Source organism: Andrena cerasifolii, chromosome 3 (assembly GCF_050908995.1).
Source record: "Andrena cerasifolii isolate SP2316 chromosome 3, iyAndCera1_principal, whole genome shotgun sequence".
Taxonomy (NCBI): domain Eukaryota; kingdom Metazoa; phylum Arthropoda; class Insecta; order Hymenoptera; family Andrenidae; genus Andrena; species Andrena cerasifolii.
This window is the reverse complement of record NC_135120.1, coordinates 3,650,906-3,670,561: the sequence shown is the minus strand read 5'-3', so window position 1 is coordinate 3,670,561 and position 19,656 is coordinate 3,650,906. Positions and strand designations below refer to the sequence as shown.

General features: G+C 38.3%; 1 protein-coding gene and 2 long non-coding RNA genes across 9 annotated transcripts in view; 2 read left to right on the top strand and 1 right to left on the bottom strand.

Annotated features, from left to right (window-relative positions):
* The window catches only part of LOC143367129 (uncharacterized), a 418,577-nt gene that overhangs the window by 55,973 nt on the left and 342,948 nt on the right, over positions 1-19,656 (top strand). The gene's annotated exons all lie outside the window — the stretch shown is intronic.
* LOC143367022 (uncharacterized) overlaps positions 3,714-19,656 on the bottom strand; it is a 36,627-nt gene continuing 20,684 nt past the window's right edge. Inside the window, exons 1-8 of one of the 3 annotated variants that reach the window (XM_076808624.1) lie at positions 9,880-10,396; positions 9,550-9,786; positions 8,044-8,112; positions 7,636-7,937; positions 7,065-7,224; positions 4,947-6,964; positions 4,763-4,858; positions 3,714-4,170 (exon numbers count right to left, since the gene is read on the bottom strand). In XM_076808624.1, the coding sequence (XP_076664739.1) occupies positions 6,831-6,964; positions 7,065-7,224; positions 7,636-7,937; positions 8,044-8,112; positions 9,550-9,786; positions 9,880-10,081 (1,104 nt within the window). In that variant the 5' untranslated portion in view covers positions 10,082-10,396 and the 3' untranslated portion in view covers positions 3,714-4,170; positions 4,763-4,858; positions 4,947-6,830. Of the gene's footprint in view, positions 4,171-4,762; positions 6,965-7,064; positions 7,225-7,635; positions 7,938-8,043; positions 8,113-9,549; positions 9,787-9,879; positions 10,397-19,656 lie in introns of those variants that run through there. The other 2 variants (XM_076808623.1, XM_076808621.1) reach the window with 2 other exon arrangements.
* On the top strand, positions 8,460-14,923 carry LOC143367072 (uncharacterized). Of its 5 annotated transcripts, none has more exons than XR_013084901.1 (3): positions 8,460-9,264; positions 10,535-14,071; positions 14,565-14,923. It is a non-coding gene; the product is annotated as an uncharacterized LOC143367072 (long non-coding RNA). The 5 variants fall into 5 exon arrangements; XR_013084902.1 differs by having other exon boundaries at positions 8,469-8,978; positions 9,078-9,264; positions 10,535-14,923; XR_013084899.1 differs by lacking the exon at positions 8,460-9,264 and adding an exon at positions 10,061-10,159 and having other exon boundaries at positions 10,535-10,702; positions 10,782-14,923.

Genomic DNA, 19,656 nt, shown 5'->3' with positions numbered 1-19,656 from the left:
TTACTTTTTATTCCTATATATTCATATTAGTTTCCTACTATTTTTAATCTTGTCGCGTGTAGGAAACATTCAAGTAGGATTTGTACATATATTTAACGCAACTTATAAATTTGTCAGCTATAAGGCAGACATTCGTCGTGTACCTTTAATCATGGTAATTCGTATAATTACTTGATATTGTGTTGAGAATTATACAAAAAATGCAATAAAAGTTGCCCTGATAACCAGATCGGGCGGCAGGATCTGCCGGCACCTGCGCCGCAGCCTACGTCCGCATACAACTACGGCAGATCGACAGCAAATCCGCAGCAGATCTCTGACATAGTGATCCCCTACGGAGTGATCGGTATAACCACAGCTATCTTGGAGCAAAACCGGAAATAAACATATCTATCTCTTTCTATCAATATTTCTCTCTCTTTCCGTCAGTATTTCTGTCTCTTTCTATCAGTATTTCTGTCTCTTTCTTTTTTACAGTTTCTTTTTCTCTCTACTTCCGCTTTTGCTCCAAAATCGCGGCAACCAATCAACGACGACACACGTTGTTCCGCTCACTCCTTAGAGGATCACTACTCTGACACATCCAACAGCGCCATCTGAAAGTAACAATTACCAACCAATTCCCTACGCGTGACGTCGTATGGACCTACGCACCAACACAAATGTACAATTATTGCTGTAGGTATATCCCTACCCTTACATAACCAGCAAGCAGATTCTGTAGTTCATTAAATAATTAATTCTACTTATTTCAAAAAGTATTCATCCTTTCTCTCTAGAGACGCGGTAGCGTCTCGACGCCAAGTGCAGGAAAGAAAGTACAGAAAAGAAAAACACATCCTGTATATGTCGACTGTCGCTATCGCTATCATTTACTCGTCGCCGGGCTATTCCAACCTAACCTGAAACTTATTTCATTAATATCTCATCACGCCAGCAATATTTCCTAAATTTAAAGGCATTTCTCTGATGTAAACCGCATATAAGCTTTCGATTAAGACCAATTTCAATTAAATCGGTCCTCGCATAACAGAGATATCGTAATATCGTCTCATGAATCTGTCAGAAACGGTAAGGTTTTTCTCCTGATTCTCCAACCAAATTTTATCGACATAATACATATACGCGTTGCACGCAGATCTTCAGCCAAAAAGAAACTAACACATGTTTCGTTCTTCGTTCGTCGACTCTCACGATTATTCGGCCGGCATCGTCTTCCGTCATTGATATATATATATATACACACACACATATATATATATATATATATATATATACACACACATATATATATATATATATATATATATATATATATATATATATATAATAGTATATATATATATAATAATACTATTTTGTATACTTATAGTATACCTATGTATACTATTTTGAATTTTATAACCTACCAAGTGTCAAATAATGTAAGTGGTTCAAATTTGAAATGTCAGGAGCTTTTATACTAAATAGGAGACTGAATTATTGTTTCAATTAACAAGGTAAGTCGCCAATTTTTTTTTAATAGATTTCTTATGTAGAGTCGCAGACTTGGAAGCAGTGATGCCAGAATGAGGTCGGGTTTCCGCGATAATTTCCCCCACCACGCATACACACTACGCCGGAGCTGCTTGTCCGTGAGCTCGGCGCTTCGGACAAAGTCGGGAAGACGAGAGAGAAACCGAATGTGTGTCTTTCTCTCTCGCTCTTGAAACACTGTGATCCAAAGTGAGGTGCAAGCGACACGCGCCGCGCGCGATCTTCTTGAGTGCCTCGAGATACACTTTTCACGTTCTGACATATGTACAATACTCTTGTAATGCAAAAAAATTGGAAAAAATTTTGTTATGGAAATTACGTTCTAAGACCTCCTGATCACGTTTTGACTATTTAGAAAAAAGCTTTTTTTTAAATATCTCATATATTTGTTAACACGATTACGTTACGATTACGGCAAAATGGATTTTAATGAAACTTTATATTTAAATTTTACATTCTTGTCTTAATATTCTTGATCTGATTATCTCGCGAAAAATGATAATTACCCGTTTATGGTTCTTCGATTTTTCAGATATACGATCTAAATTCTACATAAAAAGAGTCAATAAAAATTCTTCTATAATTTCTTTAACAAAGAAAAATGTACATTCATAATTTCTTGTTTTCATTTTACATTTCCGTACATTTTATTTGAACTATTTCTATTTTTCAAACCTAAAAATGAATTTTTTTTATTAAAAGATGAATAGGTATTTTGATACTGTACATTGGTGAACTTTGTTAAAATTAGCATCTACTTGAGCGAAACAAGATGCTTTGTCAGTCTAATAATCTTCTCTGGACAACTTCCAAGCTTGTGCGTCCCCTTCGTTCTATCCATGCTTGTGTGTCCCCTTCGTTCCTATCCAAGCATGTTCGTCCCTTTCATTTCTGACAATTTAAATGCAATGCAATTTTTTACTACAATATATTATTTTGTACATGCATGGTACAAATTTCCAGAAACTTGATGTTTCTCTGTCGAACCTTCTCCGGAGAACTTCAGAGTCTGCGACTCTACATGAGAAATCTATTAAAACAATTTTCGCGACTTACCTTATTAATTGAGACAATAATTCAGACTCCTATTTAGTGTAAAACTTCGTGACATTTCAAATTTGGACTACTTACATTATTTGACACTTGGCAGGTTGTGATGGTTTGACACATGGTAGGTTATAAAATTCAAAATAGTATAGATAGGTATACATATATATGTACAATGACGGACGACGATCCCTGCCGAATGATTCCGAGAGTCGACGAATCGACGAACGAAACATGTGTTTGTTCATCGGTGTGCGTGTAACGCGTATATACGTAGTATGATTGACGAAAAATTTCTTGAAGAAGACGAAGGAAAAGAACAATTTTTTCGGACCGTTTTTGACAGATCCATGAGACGATATTACGATATCTCGGTTATGCGCGGACCGATTTTATTGAAATTGATCTTTTTCGAAAGCTTATATGCGGTTTACATAAGAAAAATGCCTTTAAATTTAGGAAATATTGCAGGCGTGATGAAATATTAAGGAAATAAATCTCAGGTTAGGTTGTAATAGCCCGGCGACGAGTAAATGATAGCGGTAGCGACAGTCGACATATACAGGGTGTCTTTCCTGTACTTGGCGTCGAGACGGTACCGCGTCTCTAGATAATAGCTAACGCAATATTTTTCTGGATTGAATTCTTTCCTTGATAAGGGTCAAAATATTGACCGAAACGTTGGAAATTTAATTGTTTAATTTGTACAATAGCTTTTAATTAGTTAAAAATTGACCGAATCAGTGCGCCGATATCATTCTTTCAAGTATTTTAACCTTGATATTACTTCAAACGAAAAATAACGACAATTTCAGAACATTTATAAATCGTTCATACATAGGTATATAGGTTACCAAACATGAAATTTTATAAGGAATTATTAGAAAAACCCGTTACTCCTAACGTTTCATAATGCATCAAGCATGTTTAAAAATTTCAATTTAACCCGATTTTGAATCAATTAAATTATTAACAATAACTTACCTTTATTTTGGTTTCAAATAATTATATATATAAAGTAATTATTTACATTTAATTTCGGCTTAAAAATTTGATTTTTATCACACACACACACACACACACACACACACACACACATATATATATATAACGGAAATCATTAACGGAAATTATTTACGAAACGTATATTTCTTTTACCTTCTCTTTCCACAATAGCATTACAATAGATTCGTGTTTAAGTATTTACATAAATATGCAACGTTAATACATTAATAATTTATAATCAAATTGTTGATATTTGTATGCTATTTAAGAGCTAAATATGTACGTAATTTTAACGACGTTGAGAACATTTTAATCTTTGCAATTTCACCACTAATTAAATATAAAATTATAATATCAACAAAACTAACATTCTTAATTTAATTTACCGTTTGGCTACTACACGCGTATACGTACGCGCTTTTCCTAGCTTGTGGGATCGTACGCACACACCTCAAGGCCCACCGTAACCCATCCCCTTAAGTATACCTTCTGTTTATGTTTTGTTTGACGAGCCCGAGTCGCTTACTTAGTTTGAGCATATGTACTCTAAGATCACACCTTGAGAATTTAGTGCTTCGAAAACTGTGGAAGAGTAAAGAGTGGTTTGTTTGGAGGTATGCATATAAATTTTATCTCTGTATAATATTTAGTCTCTTTCCTTCTGAGTGAATTGTGAACTAGAAAGATTCTTCGCTGATTTCTGTGAATTTCGCGATTTTCGACCTTATTCTGCGATCTTTAAGCGTTTATAGCTCATAGCAACGTTAACCGATTTTGATGAAATTTTAGGCATATATATAACTTACATCAATCTACAAACGGGTTTTTTGAAAATTCAAAAAATTGAAAATTCATTACAGGGTCACAAAAAAAAGTTTAAAAACGACTCTTATTATTTTTTTCGCTATTCCGACTAATTGCATTTTTCTTTTAAACGACGAAACACGTCACTTAGCAAAGTAATCCTTCTAGCTTGTCAAAAAAACTCAAATCGTTTGGAAAAATTTAAAAAATGTTATGCGATTTCAAAGAGTGTACGATTATGGCTTTGAGCCACTGTACATCGAACGTGTTCGTTAACATTTCCGTATTTATGTCGTAGAAGTCTCCTTGGACACTTTTAAATTCGACGGAGAGGGAAAGTATGTATGCATGTGTGTGCATATATACATACCTAAGTCAACAGTCGCGTATAATGGGCTATTTAGCAGTCTTAGCATTCGCGTTGACAGTCGGCGCCGTGGGAGAATTATATATATCGTCATATCTTCTACAATTATTTATTAATCAATGTGAAAATTGGTGAAAATCTTCCTTGTATATTAAGGAAAAACTTTGTCGCTGCAAGTTATACGTACCTCAAAATTGCCTCGATACTTTTTAACGGCGAACGTTGAAAAACATGGGTTATATCCAGTATTACCTTGTAATTAAATATTATTACATTTGTTAACATAAGGGTTTTGTGCATACATTTTACGGCTTCGCTAGAGTTTCCTGAGTTTTATGTTTCAAGTCTCATAACGATTCTTTAATATTTACTCAAGTTATCGCAATTTATGTTTAAAGAAAGAATGATTTTGGACGATGAAAAATTTTTTGTTTATAATTTTTAGCTCGAATAGTAATGACTGGATAAACAAACTGTGAATACAAAAAATGTGTGTCGCGACGAGCTTTACGACACTATATTTTTTAAAATACAGTTTAACAACATTTAATTTTCCAATATTTCACCTTCGAACATTCGAATATTCGAACCTTCGGGTAGAAGAACCATAACGGGTAATTATCAGTTTTCGTGACATAATCGGATCTTAAGACAAGAATATAAGATTTAAATATAAAGTTTCATTGAAATCCATTTTGCCGTTTAAACGTAATCGTGTTAACAAGTATATGAGATATTTAAAAAAAGCTCTTTTCTAAACAGTCAAAACGTGATCAGGAGATCTTAAAACGTGATTTCCGTAACAAAATTTTTTCCAAATTTTTTTCGTTACAAGAGTATTGTACATATGGCAGTGTTGTATTCCGTATTTTTCGTATTACTTTTATTTTATTAAATAACTTTATACAAATAACGGAAACTAAGACGATTACAGATAAATACTAGATTATAGATTCAGAATTAGATTCTCGTGTCCAGACTATTCGGACTGAAGTGCTCAAGTGCTTCTGACTGGAAGAATTGCGTGTAATATATATATATGTACGGTTTTCGGTAAGCTGAAAAGTGGGGGTTGTCCTGAGTTTAACGGTCGTTAAGGGATGAGGCATAGAGATCGAGGTTCAAGGATGAGTAATAGGGTACGGATAAGGTCATAAAAGAAGGACTTCAGGATGCTTACTATTGCTATCTGGAAAACTAACGCGCTGACTAATACTTTATATAGATTTAAATGACGTTGGTATACAACAGCAGAACGTGAAAAGTGTATCTCGAGGCACTCAAGAAGATCGCGCGCGGCGCGTGTCGCTTGCACCTCACTTTGGATCACAGCGTTTCAAGAGCGAGAGAGAAAGACACACATTCGTTTCCTCTCTCGTCTTCCCGACGTTGTCCGAAGCGCCGAGCTCACGGACAAGCAGCTCCGGCGTAGGGTGTGTGCGTGGTGGGGGAAATTTTCGAGGAAACCCGTCCTCGTTCTGGCATCACTGGCCCTAGGTGCAGTGCCTAATGTCAGATGGACAGCAGATCGACAGCAGATATCGTCGTCTGCTAGGTGTTGGCTTGGCCAAATCTCCTAGGGCTAACTGCCCCACTTATCAAACGGAGAGAAGGACGTGTTCAGGATCGGATAGTGAATAGCCAACTTATTAAACTCGATATGAAATGTATATATTTGTACTCTGCGAGAGAGCTGGAACTCCAGCCCTACTCTGGTGGATCCTTACAGACAATGGCGCCATGACACCATGGCGCCGAAAACCCCCGTTCTCTTCCTCTCCCCACTCAACATCCCGAGGTGGGGGAACCGACTAGAGGGAGCCGCACGACGCGTTCCCCACATAGGCACAGCAACAGCGCCATCTGTAGGCAATTGCTTGGTAATTCTGGAGTTCAGATGGCGCTGTTGCTGTGCCTAGCAGACGACGAAATCTGCTGTCGATCTGCTGTCCATCTGACATTAGGCACTGCACCTAGGGCTCTACACATCAGAACGCAGCCAAATGCGGACACAGACTGCTGCAGTTCTGACGTCAGATTCTGCTGCCAGAACTGACTATCAGGGAGTCCACTACCCCCTCTTAAGGTCTGGGTTTATTATTATTATTATTTTTTTTTTACGGTCGCAGGCTCTTTTTAACCATTTCTGAATGGAAACTTCTGCGTCCTTTCTGGTTGACTCCAGCTTCGATTTTTCTGCAGCTCCTTAAACAAGAATTTCAATAAGACATTACATACTTATATATTGAATAATTTTACATTAATCAGTATTAGCTTTGGTGAAATTTGGGTGATAATTACATACCTATAACGACTTGAGTCACTTTCAATTTGTAAAACGGTTCCTTCGCCTGCCTCCCCAACCAGCTGTATTGCAGGGCCAGGTCATTAGTGATCGTGGAGGACAGAACCCTTTTTGTAAAATCGTAGATAGTTGCTCCCCCATACCTGGCAAATTCAGTTATCTGTAATTATAAAATTATCACACATTAACGAATTCAGTACAATTTTGTATCGAAGAAATAACGAAAATAAATTTTATAAACAGTTTGGAACTTTACATATTTCATGCATACAGAACATAATTAGAACGACATCATAAAGGTTGGACTACTGTGGCAAGTAGAGAGAGAGCGAGAGAGAGAGAGAGCGAGAGAGAGAGAGAGAGAGAGAGAGAGAGCCAGGCTGAGCTCTGATCAGGACCGACGGAACCCATTATGCAAGTAATACGCCGCATAAGAGCGCCAACCATTCTCGCGGCGGCCCTGGCTCTGATAATTCAAAGAAAACTTGTGTATTACAACGTATCGTTCAATGTCGGAAATTTCGATATCCACAATTTTTTCGTCATATCTATGATGATATTTTTTACTTACAGCATCTTGGAAATTGTTATCCTCCTTTAAAATATCTTCCAATTCCTGCATTTTTTCCATCGAATTCAAAGGGAATTGTAAATGCTGGTATTTAATGAAGAAGGATTGTTTTTCCTGTGTTGAACTTAGTGGTTGAAGTTTCGTTTCTAGGGTTCGCACCCGCTCCATCGTTTCTAGGAGCAATGTTCGTAATAAGTTATTCTGACCTATTATTTTATTATTTTGTTCGATTAAAATTTTCAATTGATGTTCCATAGTAGTGTTGCTGTTGCTGCTGCCACTCAGGCCTGCATCTACGTTTTCTGAAAATTATTTATTACATCTTATTATTTACACTGTAACTTTCCGTGATAAAAAATTATCTCCGCATAGAATAGAATTATCTTTATACACCCTATATTGACTTACCAACTTGACTCATTGCGCCTGAGAAACTCCCCTGGCTTCCATGGCTGGTGCTGGGGGCTGCGGTTTCGTCTAAAAACCAAAATTATTTTTGTTAAAGAGTTCTGCTGCAAACATTAAACACATATATGATTTATATCTCGCGCCCTCGTTAGTGATTTAATCAGGGGCACCTCAAGTGGAAACAAGCAGGGGCGAGTTATGACTTAATGACGTAACTTTCCAACTTGTCCCGGGTATTAGTTTGGTTTGTGTTGGATGAAGGGGGGGGGGGGGGCGCCCCGCTCGCGGGCGCGTAAAGCATGGTAGCGAACCGATATGAGTCGGGGTGTTGACGGACATCCGCAAGTTTCTGGTTGAAATCTCTAAAAACAGATCGGTTCGCTACCATGCGTTACGCGCCCCCCCCCCCTATTCTAACCCAAACCAAACTAATATTCGGGACAAGTTGGAAAGTGGAATGCGTTGCGTTGGAATAAATTAAACCGTTGTAATTGAACCGTTTAGTTTACCCGGTATATACGTTGTCTGCCGGTCACAGCGAGGTATATGAAGAAAAAGTAAACAAGCGGCCGACCCGCACTGACGCATACGCCGCCGCGGTGGCGTACATATATATGCAAAATTCAATGTAGTAGTAACAAAAGTTTTTCCTCAATATCTCTGAAACTAAGGGCGACCGCCAAAACGTTTAAAGGGAAATGTTGTTCAGAATAATGACCTTGACAACATATCTGAAGCTCTTCGAAATCGGCGAGGTCCCAGTTCTTCGACAAGTTTACCAATCCCTCTAAGGACAAGGTCATTGGCCGTGAAAATTACGGCAGTTCGAAATCTTTAGACCTTGCTATGCAGACGTATTCATAAAGCGAGAACCTGTGAGGTTGCGTCGAAGGAACGGCCTACTTAGGACGAAAGCGATCATAATAATTCTCGAGGTAAGGAAGCTGAATTGCGGACACATCCAAAACGCAACTACTGCAAATAAAGCGTAAGAAAAATGTGAAAAATGTATTGTTGCTATTTCACAGGGACAGATGCTGGCAAGCACATCGTTGCAAGATGGAATTTGTACATTAAGTATTACAGAAAAAGAGGCATTTTTAACAAAGGAATCTGTGAAACAACACGATTTTTGACACAAAACACCTAGGACAAAAGGTAACTTCATCAGAAATAATATGATGAAACTGAGCTAAATAGCGGGAATGGAATTAGAAAATTGTAAGTTCAGAGAACCAACCATGTGAAATATGTGTCAAGATAGGCATGCGAAATACTTATTAGATTTAGTATGCACCACTATTTGCGGTCCCATGTCATAGGAATCCATTGGCGCAGACTAAAAATCAAATACTCAATACACAAGCAAAACATATTGATATCTACCAGCATTTTGGTGTAGAAAACGTGCATAATAGGAATATTAAAGTTAATCGTTTACTCACAATAACAAAAAGAATTAAATAGTTTCAGATATTATAATTATTATGTAGCATATTTTCACACCTGATCGTATAACTGTTTTCCTCATTTTTGGAGGTGGAGGTAACGACTGCGTTCTTTGTCCACTGAAGTCCTCCATTTGTGGAGGTGGGGACATCAGTGGTGTGCGTTCAGGCCCAGACTCCACACAGCTCGAATACCTTTTCGGTATAATTTTTCGTTTTGTTGCCTCCACATCCGACTGTAAGTTCCTCGTTTGCTCTGCTTTTCGAGCCTTCGCCCTCACCGTGGCATAATCATCTGAATGAACACATTAATAATTAATGGGTATAATAACTAGTCACTAATTAGTACTATAATTAATAAGTAAATAAAATAATAATTTCAACGTACAACAGATTCCACCGGGAAACACTGCTACGGCGAGCTTTTCCCATGACTCGTCGCACAGTTCGCAATTCTTTATTGCCAGTGTCATACGGCTCGGTTTGTACGGTGGCCAATAACAAAATCCTCCTACCACCCAATCCGAGGGGACTTCAGCTACCGATTCGTCATTAATAAATGCGACGACGACCCAACCAGTATGTGCCATTATCAATCCTGTATACACAAGTATTCGTGAAACAAAACATGTTTAGAAATTTGCTAGCGTGTATTCTTAGCTTGAAAGGTATAGCGACATTGAGACCAGAAAAAATCGAAAGCTGAATCAGTAATATTATCGTCATAAAGACATTCTAAAGACAGTACAAACATTGAATGAGCATATTTTAAGTTCACACATTTATATGCTATTTCTGTGACATTAAAAATTTGAGAAGGACCCAAATTGCATTCTTCTGAAAGGGACTCCTAATTTTTAAGATTTATACGGGAATACACGAATACATTTAATAAGTTTTAAAATGCTATTTTATAATCCAAAATGATGATAATTATCTGGTTTGATGCGATTATTTCTACATTTCTGGCCGTTTTGAAATCGATCTTTATAAAATGTGGAGTAAATAATTTATTGCTCGATGTGAAATTTTATGTGTTACAGCCCACCCTGCCAATGAAGAAGCTGAATTAGGACTACTCAATTCAGTTGAAAATTCTTCAGAAGTCTGTGAAATTTCGAAGGAGGCAAAATTCTTAATTTCTACTAAATTCGGAGAAAATGCTACATTTCTTTCGGTAATATTAGATGAAGATTGCGAAGTTGTGCCAGGTGAATCATATAAGTGTACTGGTAATGAGAAGATAAAGCCAAGATGTTGAATGTGAAAATGATTGTGGACGGATTTCAGGTTAAACTTTACTAGTGGGGTGCTAACAAAATGGATTGCAGATGTTAAATGTGAAGAATTAGCATCTAATGATGTTTTGATGGCTTCGTGAAGGGAATCAGATCAAGTGATCTGTTGGCGCGCATATAGTACTTATTCAATTTCAAGTTGCCAGTCATTATTAAAGTAATGCAGAAAATAGAAATAAGCTGACTGTTGTGATGTCCTACCATTTTTTCCGCGCAATATTACCCTAATAACACATTCTCACAATCCAAATCACTCCACCAAGGTCCTCAAACTCAAGACCAACCCCTTTTCCCCAATCGCAAATCACTTGACGATGTACCTTAGCGGTCCCCATCTCAAGATGACCGGTGCGAAACCCCTTCGCTTATTCGCCCTACGAGGCACGAGTTCCCCCCTCTTTACTAAATCTAAACAAATCCCTCGCCCCAAAAATTCCTTAAATCGAGACCTCGTCTCATCTCTACTCTAAGACCCTACAAATCAAAACCACGATCACCCCTTTCCCGTTAATGACCCCAAAATCCATTCGACGGGTTGAGCAAATTATTCCCCAGCCATAAAAACCCCGGAAATGTAACTGCGGAGAATATTTGGTGTACGTGACAGAAATGCGTCTAATAATAGACGCACCTATTGTAAAAACCCCGGAAGTCCTACTGCGCCTTATTTCTTAAATATGTCAAGGACTTTACCGCGCGTACCCCGCAACAAACATATAAATACAAGGGGTTCGCGGAAACGCTCTCTTTCGAATATATCATCCGCAAGGATCTGATGCACCTACGAAAGTATTGTTTAAACAGTGAAATTTATACAAGTTCATTAAATATCGTAAGCCTTTATAATTACCATTTCACATTTTGGCATATCACCATCATCCATTCTTATATAATTATCATCATTACTTTTATATATTATATTTTGTTCTATCAACGCTTATTGCGGTTACTTATATTTTGTTCTATCAACGCTTATTGCGCTCATTTATTATTTGTTCTATCAACGCTTATTGCGGTTACTTACATTTTGTTCTATCAACGCTTATTGCGCTTACCTTTCTACCTTATTATCGTATATTGTGTCTCATGTTCATACTTACATCGCTCTTAATAACTATTACATGAATGTGATGTGTTCATGCTAAGTGTCTAACGCATAATCTGTAAACTATAAAACCATCACAAACTGTGTATGGCACGTTAAAGTGTTTTGAATTAATAAACACTCTTTACTTTGAATTACGCTTGAAACGATCGTATCTATTCTTCGGTTGCGGAGATTCCCAAACCAAAACAAGCTGCAGCAACAGCTGATCTCGGTCCGCGGACGCGAAAGCGACAACCGTGTTTACAAACGTTCTTTCCCATGGGCCAATTATAGCCGTATTCGTAGACGGATTTCGTGGAAGTATTACGACCAACTACTTACGTAAATGCAGCGGCAAATGCAATAGCCCAGTCAAAACAAACAAACCACACTAACGGGTGTCTCCAGTGTGTCCATTTGCCACTAAACCTTCCCTGGTTGATTAGAGTGTCGAATTTTGACATTCGCGCCTGATCTTCCTTAAACGTTAGAGTGACGAATTTGACATTCGCGCCTGGCTCCTTCCTCAACGCTCAGCGTGACGAATTTGACATTCGCGCCTGGCTCCTTCCTCGACGCTCAGCGTGACGAATTTGACATTCGCGCCTGGCTCCTTCCTCGACGCTCAGCGTGACGAATTCGACATTCGCGCCTGGCTTCTTTCTTAAACGATCAGAGTGACGAATTTTGACATTCGCGCCTGATCTCCCATAACCGTTCAGAGTGTCGAATTTGATATTCGCGCCTGATACCTCCTTTAACGCTCAGAGTGACGAATTTGATATTCGCGCCTGGCTCCTTCTTCAATGTTCAGCGTGACGAATTTTGACATTCGCGCCTGATCTCCCTTAAACGTTCAGAGTGACGAATTTGATATTCGCGCCTGATACCTTCCTCAATGTTCAGCGTGACGAATTTTGACATTCGCGCCTGATCTCCCTTAAACGTTCAGAGTGTCGAATTTGATATTCGCGCCTGATACCTTCCTCAACGCTTAGAGTGACGAATTTGACATTCGCGCCTGGCTCCTTCCAAAACGTTCAGAGTGACGAATTCGACATTCGCGCCTGCCATTTTATTCCCCTTTGTCGACGTTCCCAAAGACCTCACCCGGGACGTGACACTGTAATGTACAAAAAAACAAAATGCAACACTGGTTTCAGAAATATAGAGATTAGAACTTACCTGTAGAATATACGGATGTGTTCCGAACCAAACGCCAAAGAAACACACTACGTACACTAACTTTAAATACGTTAACTACTAATAAAAAAAACAATAAAAATACGACAAAAACACGATAAATATACGATAAAACACGATAGAAATACAAGAAAAACAGGAGAAAATACAAGAAAAACACGAGAAAATAAACTCTAAAACTAATATAAAAATACTACAACTAAATATGTAATATAATAAGAAATAAACTAGGAATAAACTACAGACTAACAATAAAAGGAAAAAATAGTTGAAAAACGTATGAAAATTAGCGAAAAATAGCGTGCGTCCCCTACGATGGTTCTGCGATAATTGCTGCAGATTCCTTGCTACCTGTAGGCTCCAAGGAAACCTTGCCACCTCCCACTACGCGCCACAACCCTTACCCTGCCGACGGATATACCTCTGAAGACTTGCCGGCAAAGCTCTTTAAAGCAGAAAAGCAGAAGAAATTGACTCACGAAACCGACTAAAAGTCGGCCGTTTAAACCCGAAAAAACAGCTAATACAAAGAAGCAATGATCTAGTGTACAGTGGTCAGAGAACAGAGTGCGATTACTGAAAAGCACAGAATTACTACTGCATCTTTATTCGGATCCTGATCTACTTCCTTCAATTCATTTATTATGATATTATAAACAGTTTTCTTTATTTTTGTTCAAATAATCTTTAAATTTAATTTTCCAAATGCATTGATTTTCTTTGTACGATTCGATAAATACTCTCAACAAATTACACGTGTCAATAATTTTAAATTCGTCTGCCGGTGGCCCACACTTCCCGTTAAGGGCACTCCCCGGTCAAAATGTCAAAAAAATTTTGTTGCATCTTTCCCTCCCGCAACATCTCAAGAATGACCAGGTTAAATTTTAAAACGAAATTCCTAAGGGTACAGATTTTACAGGCAGTTCAGGGGCATTAACCGCGTGACGGCCTTAAAAATAGGAGCTTTTTGAAGATGGATTGTGACGCAGGTATAATAAAAATGTAATTTTGGTTTTAATTAATAATAATTTATTGACCTAAAAAAAGATTCAATTTTTGTTTTAATCGAGAAAAAGCATGGAAAAAGGGCGCTCACGGGCAAGTCCCCGTCACTAAACGAACGCGCTCGGCGTCAAACTTTATGTACGCTTTTCACGAAACAACACAAATGCAATTCTTGATAGAATCTAAAAATTTAAACGTGCCCTTAATTTTGATTTGCAACAAATCGGAACCCAGAAAAATCAACCTCGCGGTGATTGCGTTCATGCCGGACAATTGACACACGCGCTCCGTCTTGCATTACAACTATCGACTGTAAACAAGTATGTAAATCTGACGGTAAGAAGGAGCGTGTATGGCAGCCTTTAGAGTGCCTAATGCCGCGCCAAATTGATCACTTTTTTAACTCGATGTCTGGGCTTCTGTTCAAAATCGGATATGACGTTGTTCACGTGAAATTAAGGTGAGTGTTTGTTTCAGGTGCTTGAGTCTTGAAACTTTCACCTCGCAGTGACCAACCGTCTTTTCCACAAATCTGCGTTGCACATGTTGGCAAGGACCTGAGTCACAGGGGGGTGACCATAATCAAAGACAGGAAATTGTGAGGGTCGTCGGCGCACAGTGGGACGAGAATGCTTTATTTATTTGGACATCGGCCAACATTTGAAGTGTCGAAATTCTGTTCTATAGCTTCATTAAATCTTTATTAAGTGTTCATAGCATTAGAAAACACAAAGAAATAAACTTTATATTTACATTAGGTTTGATCCAATTGTATATGAATCTGACCTGTATGAAAATTTCAGTCTTTTTGTCTTTCAGTTGCACCACTTTAAACATTTATTGCCTAAAACCTATTACTTTATAAGTTGTCAATATTTTACATATTACCAAGTATCTTATTATTAAGGATTTTGTAGAAAAAACATTCTGAATTAACTTAGATTTCACCACTAAACAACTGTATAAAATAAGAATGCGTTGCATTCAATACTATAATAATTCAATTCTTTAATGGTAAGGTTTTAAAAAGTAGAAAAATCACCTGCTACTAGCTGCGATTAATAAAATAAATCTAATGCAAACATTTCAGTTTATACGTATTTAGTCTCGGCCAGCAATCATACTCGACCGTCGCGACACGCGTATATCGATGAATGCATTAATCTGCCGAAACAGATATTGATGTAAATGTAGAAGAAGAGGAAACTCTGATGAACATTAACGCGTAATTAATTTTTCAATGTATATTTTTCTGTTCATATTTTTAATAAAATTTAAAGAAAAATCCTCTAAATCTCAGTTATTCTACTTAACATGAATTGAAAGGGTGCAAATTTTTACAATGAAAGTCCAAACCGTTTGGAAGTAATTACCATGTCCAGTTATTGTCCTTACGTCGGCGTCATTCCACTGTGCGGCGGCGCGAGTCCGCTAATATTGGAAAAATGTGGGCTGAAAACACGTTTTTTGGTGGGGCAAACGTTTAAACTGTCCAGGGAATATCACACCTCGTTTAGCGTCCAAATACACTGTGTGGACTGTATCGCGGAAGTAATTGTTAATAATTACATACCTAATATAGTGTGTCGTTGGTTGTCCTGGCGGTGTTACTCGCGACTCGAAGCCCAGCCTTTGAAAAATTCATTATACTTGTTTGGAGTTCCATTGCATCATTGTTCCAACGTGAATATAACGTCTACTTTTGCAGAAGTACAGTTACAAGCCATACTTGACCACACCGTGTCGAACGCTTGTAAAATGTACAAAAAGACGTTATTTCTATGAGAAAACAGTAAAAGTAATGTTAGTTATTTTAATTTATCCAGTAACACGCTTCCTAAATGAAATTAAGACCAACAGAATCTTATAGAAGGTATTGGTGAACTAATGCCACGTGTTGGTGGGCTTTTGCCCTACCGTGCGCCAATCCATTTCATTTCTTTATACATATTAGTATGTACAAACTGTTCCAGTCAACGTGATTTTTAACAGGTATAAGTATAGTCAAGGGCGAATGGCGAATTTACGATGGGGACTTACGCTGTATCTGACTTCGAAAGGGGGAGCGTAAGCTAAAACAGTCCTGCGGTGCAGGCGATTTACAGTTGGAAATTTGGTATTTTTGAAGCGAAATTTCTTCATTTCTTTGCGACTAGGCAATCGTTTGTTCTCGAAGCGTTCGTCGGGAAACATTTGTCTACCAGATATGTCGATACCTAAGGGGCAATCGACACCGTGCCGTTTTTCAGATATTTCCACTTTCGTCGCGATCGTGCCTCCGTTCTCAGGTAAAACGACTTTATGATTTCGGGCATACTCTCGGGTTTTTTCCCCAAGGTCCTGGGTGAGTCGGGCTATAACCAAGCTACACATCTGGCAACCAAACTCCCACAGGTAAGTATTTTTCGCGCGTGGATACGGTTAGTTTTTTGTTTCCGGTGATTTTTCGCGCCCGTTTTTTTCTGCGCGTTTACGGCGTTGCTTGGTCCTAATGTAATCTGCTCGCTAAGGCCCGGTGCAGACGAGCGGCCTGCGCCATTTTGCAGTCGCAATACTGCCGCAAAATATACATATATACTATATATCTCTCCATGTACATATATGTACTGCTGGTACACAACGTTACATTCACGCGGCTGCAAAATCACGCATGCCGCTCGTGTGCACCGGGGCTAATCAATCGGACTTGTATTCGTCCCAAATGGTCACTCTCTGGAAGAGGCCCTCTTCACAGCAAATACCTCTTCCCCAAGGTCCACCTTCTTTCGCACGGAATACCGCAACGCGTGCTATTGCTTTGAAATTCGAGCGCGTGTTTATACTCGATAGATAAGGGAGCCGTAGAACGGGGGACGACGCGGGCGTGAACACGCGCAGGCAGAGGGCTACCCCTTTTGTCCCTGTGTCAGAGTTATTTCGTTTCCTACCCCATTGCCGGGGAAACATTCTTCGATCTAACATAACATCTTCCTCTTTTGGTATTCGTGCGGACCATAAGATTAATTTTACGTCATGGTCACTGCTCAGAACATCATCATAATTTAATTATGCTGTAGCGGAGCACGGTTTGCTGCCTGCCGAACGTAGAGGGATTAGCTAGTAAACGAGGAAAATGCCATATCTGGTTCCCAAAAATTAAGCAGGCTGATCGGCCAGAGCGTTTCGCCAGGGTCGCGGTTTATGACCGCATTGTCCCGCGAGTTGGCAGTTAACGACGGTACAGGTAGACGTTCCTTTACTTCGACTCGAAAAACATGTGAACGCAGAAAAAAATTTATTGTACAAATGAGAGCAAGGTGAATATCATTATTAATTTTTTACCTAACGAGGCAAACTTAACACATTTATTATATACGAATGGGTTATCGCATAAAATAAAATGATATGCTACATTTTAGAATATGCGTACCTACCTATGTGTTACTACCATTAAGAATATGTGTACCAAGTTTCAAATAAATCGGACAAATAGTTTTCGATCTGCTCGAAGTTCATTCGGCCCGCCCGCTTCTTTTCAATCCGCTCGGTTTCTCTTGGGCCGCTTGAAAAAAATTCAAGTACTTGGTTCTATCCGAGCCGCTCGGTTCTTTCGGGTATCTGGCTGGATGTACGTAACGGCCGGAAGGAGAATCGGCAGAAAGCGGTTAACAATCAGACCGAGCCGACTGAAAAGTGTATCTTTGAGAATAAGCTACTTAGTGATTATCTGTACCAAAAGTTAATTGCAACAGACTGAACTCTTATTTTGATCCGATTCGTTTCGGTCTACCATAGATATGTATTGTGCGACTTGGCAACCTCTCTGTAGGATACAGCAACTCGCCCCTTGCTTCAAGCGGCCTTCTAGAAATCACTGTTGGCCACATGTACCCGAAAACTGTATATTCAAGTGGACGGTGAGCAAACTCGTCTCCAGGTTTCCTGTTTCGGGTGGGAAACATTGCCGACTCTGTGACATCAACCTGCGTATTCGTTTAGAGTTTTATCACCTGGTTATCATCATCAGGTGACTCTCGTATCATGTATGGGATTTGCAATCCATTGCTAATATATTTTCATAAACATTTAATGAAGATGTATATATACACATTACATTTTTAACGATATACATTCACTATATGATGTACATTAAGGGGGGAGCCTGGTGTAACTAAATGAAAATCGAGGCATTTTTCGGGAATTTTTTTTAAAGAAAGTATTTGATAGATCTTTCTGAAACTTTCAGGATATTGTATTAACAGGTTAAGGTATATAACAAAAAAAAAATTAATAAAAAAGAGCGGCAAATAACAAAGTTATGCCCAGTCCGAAACTAAAAATCGAACAATTTTCTGTTAGTTTATGAGTGTACGCACAGAATGAAGAAATTTGAAACTTAAAAGATGCAAAATGAACAAATGGCGGCCTCTTGAATAAAAAGTTCACTGTTTCCAACGAAATTTTGCCTTAAATGTCTAAAAAAAAGTTATTTATTTAAACAATATCATTATACTAATAACTTAGTACTATGAAGAAAATGTTCACAAATATCCGTGCACAAGGCCAAGTCGATTGGTTGAATATTTTTTATGTTACATTGCCCGCAAAGTGTAAAACTGTCGTTTCGAGAAAAACGCATTTAAAGTGTTGTGGTAGCCTGGCGCTCCGTAGCAAACTCGGCTATATCCGCTTTAATTTTTCGAATTTCGTTTTGCTGCTTTGGGAGCATATTATCGGGATGTTTAACTATTGATTTATGCAAAAAAAAAATCGATTTCTTCGACCTCCTACACTAGACTCCCCCCCTTAAATGTGTAAAAAAAGTTATGTATTTAAACAATATCATTATACCAATAACTTAGCTCTGTGAAGCATATGTTCACAAATATCCGTGCACAAGGCCAAGTCGATTGGTTGAATATTTTTTATGTTACATTGCCCGCAAAGTGTAAAACTGTCGTTTCGAGAAAAACGCATTTAAAGTGTTGTGGTAGCCTGGCGCTCCGTAGTAAACTCGGCTATATCCGCTTTAATTTTTCGAATTTCGTTTTGCTGCTTTGGGAGCATATTATCGTGATGTTTAACTATTGATTTATGCAAAAAAAAAAATAGATTTCTTCGATCCGCTACACCAGGCTCCCCCCTTAATACTTTACAGTAATTATTATTCATATCTCCTTTTTTGGGCAACGCGCCCTGTATTGTTGTTAATCTTTCCAATCCCACTACCTCGTTTTTGCATGAAAAAATCACACGTGTTTACTATATCGTCAATACACTTGGCCGAGGGACACAGGAACAAAAGGAGCAGTTCTTTGACTGCGCGCGGCCCTCAAAGTTGCGAGTGAAAAAGACTCGTCTGCCGCAATATCTCGGAAAGTAGGCACCATAGAGAAAATCTTTTAGCCGAATGTGATGCATCTTTTTATAACAAATTCAGCCAATCGTGATCAGATTACGAATAATACCTCGATTTGTTTAAAGAATATATGAAAAAGTAGTGTTTTTTACTCCTTTTTTCTTATAGATTGTTGATTTATTTTGGCGTAAATTTGTCAACGTAAACTACAGACCAAACTGTGAAATACGG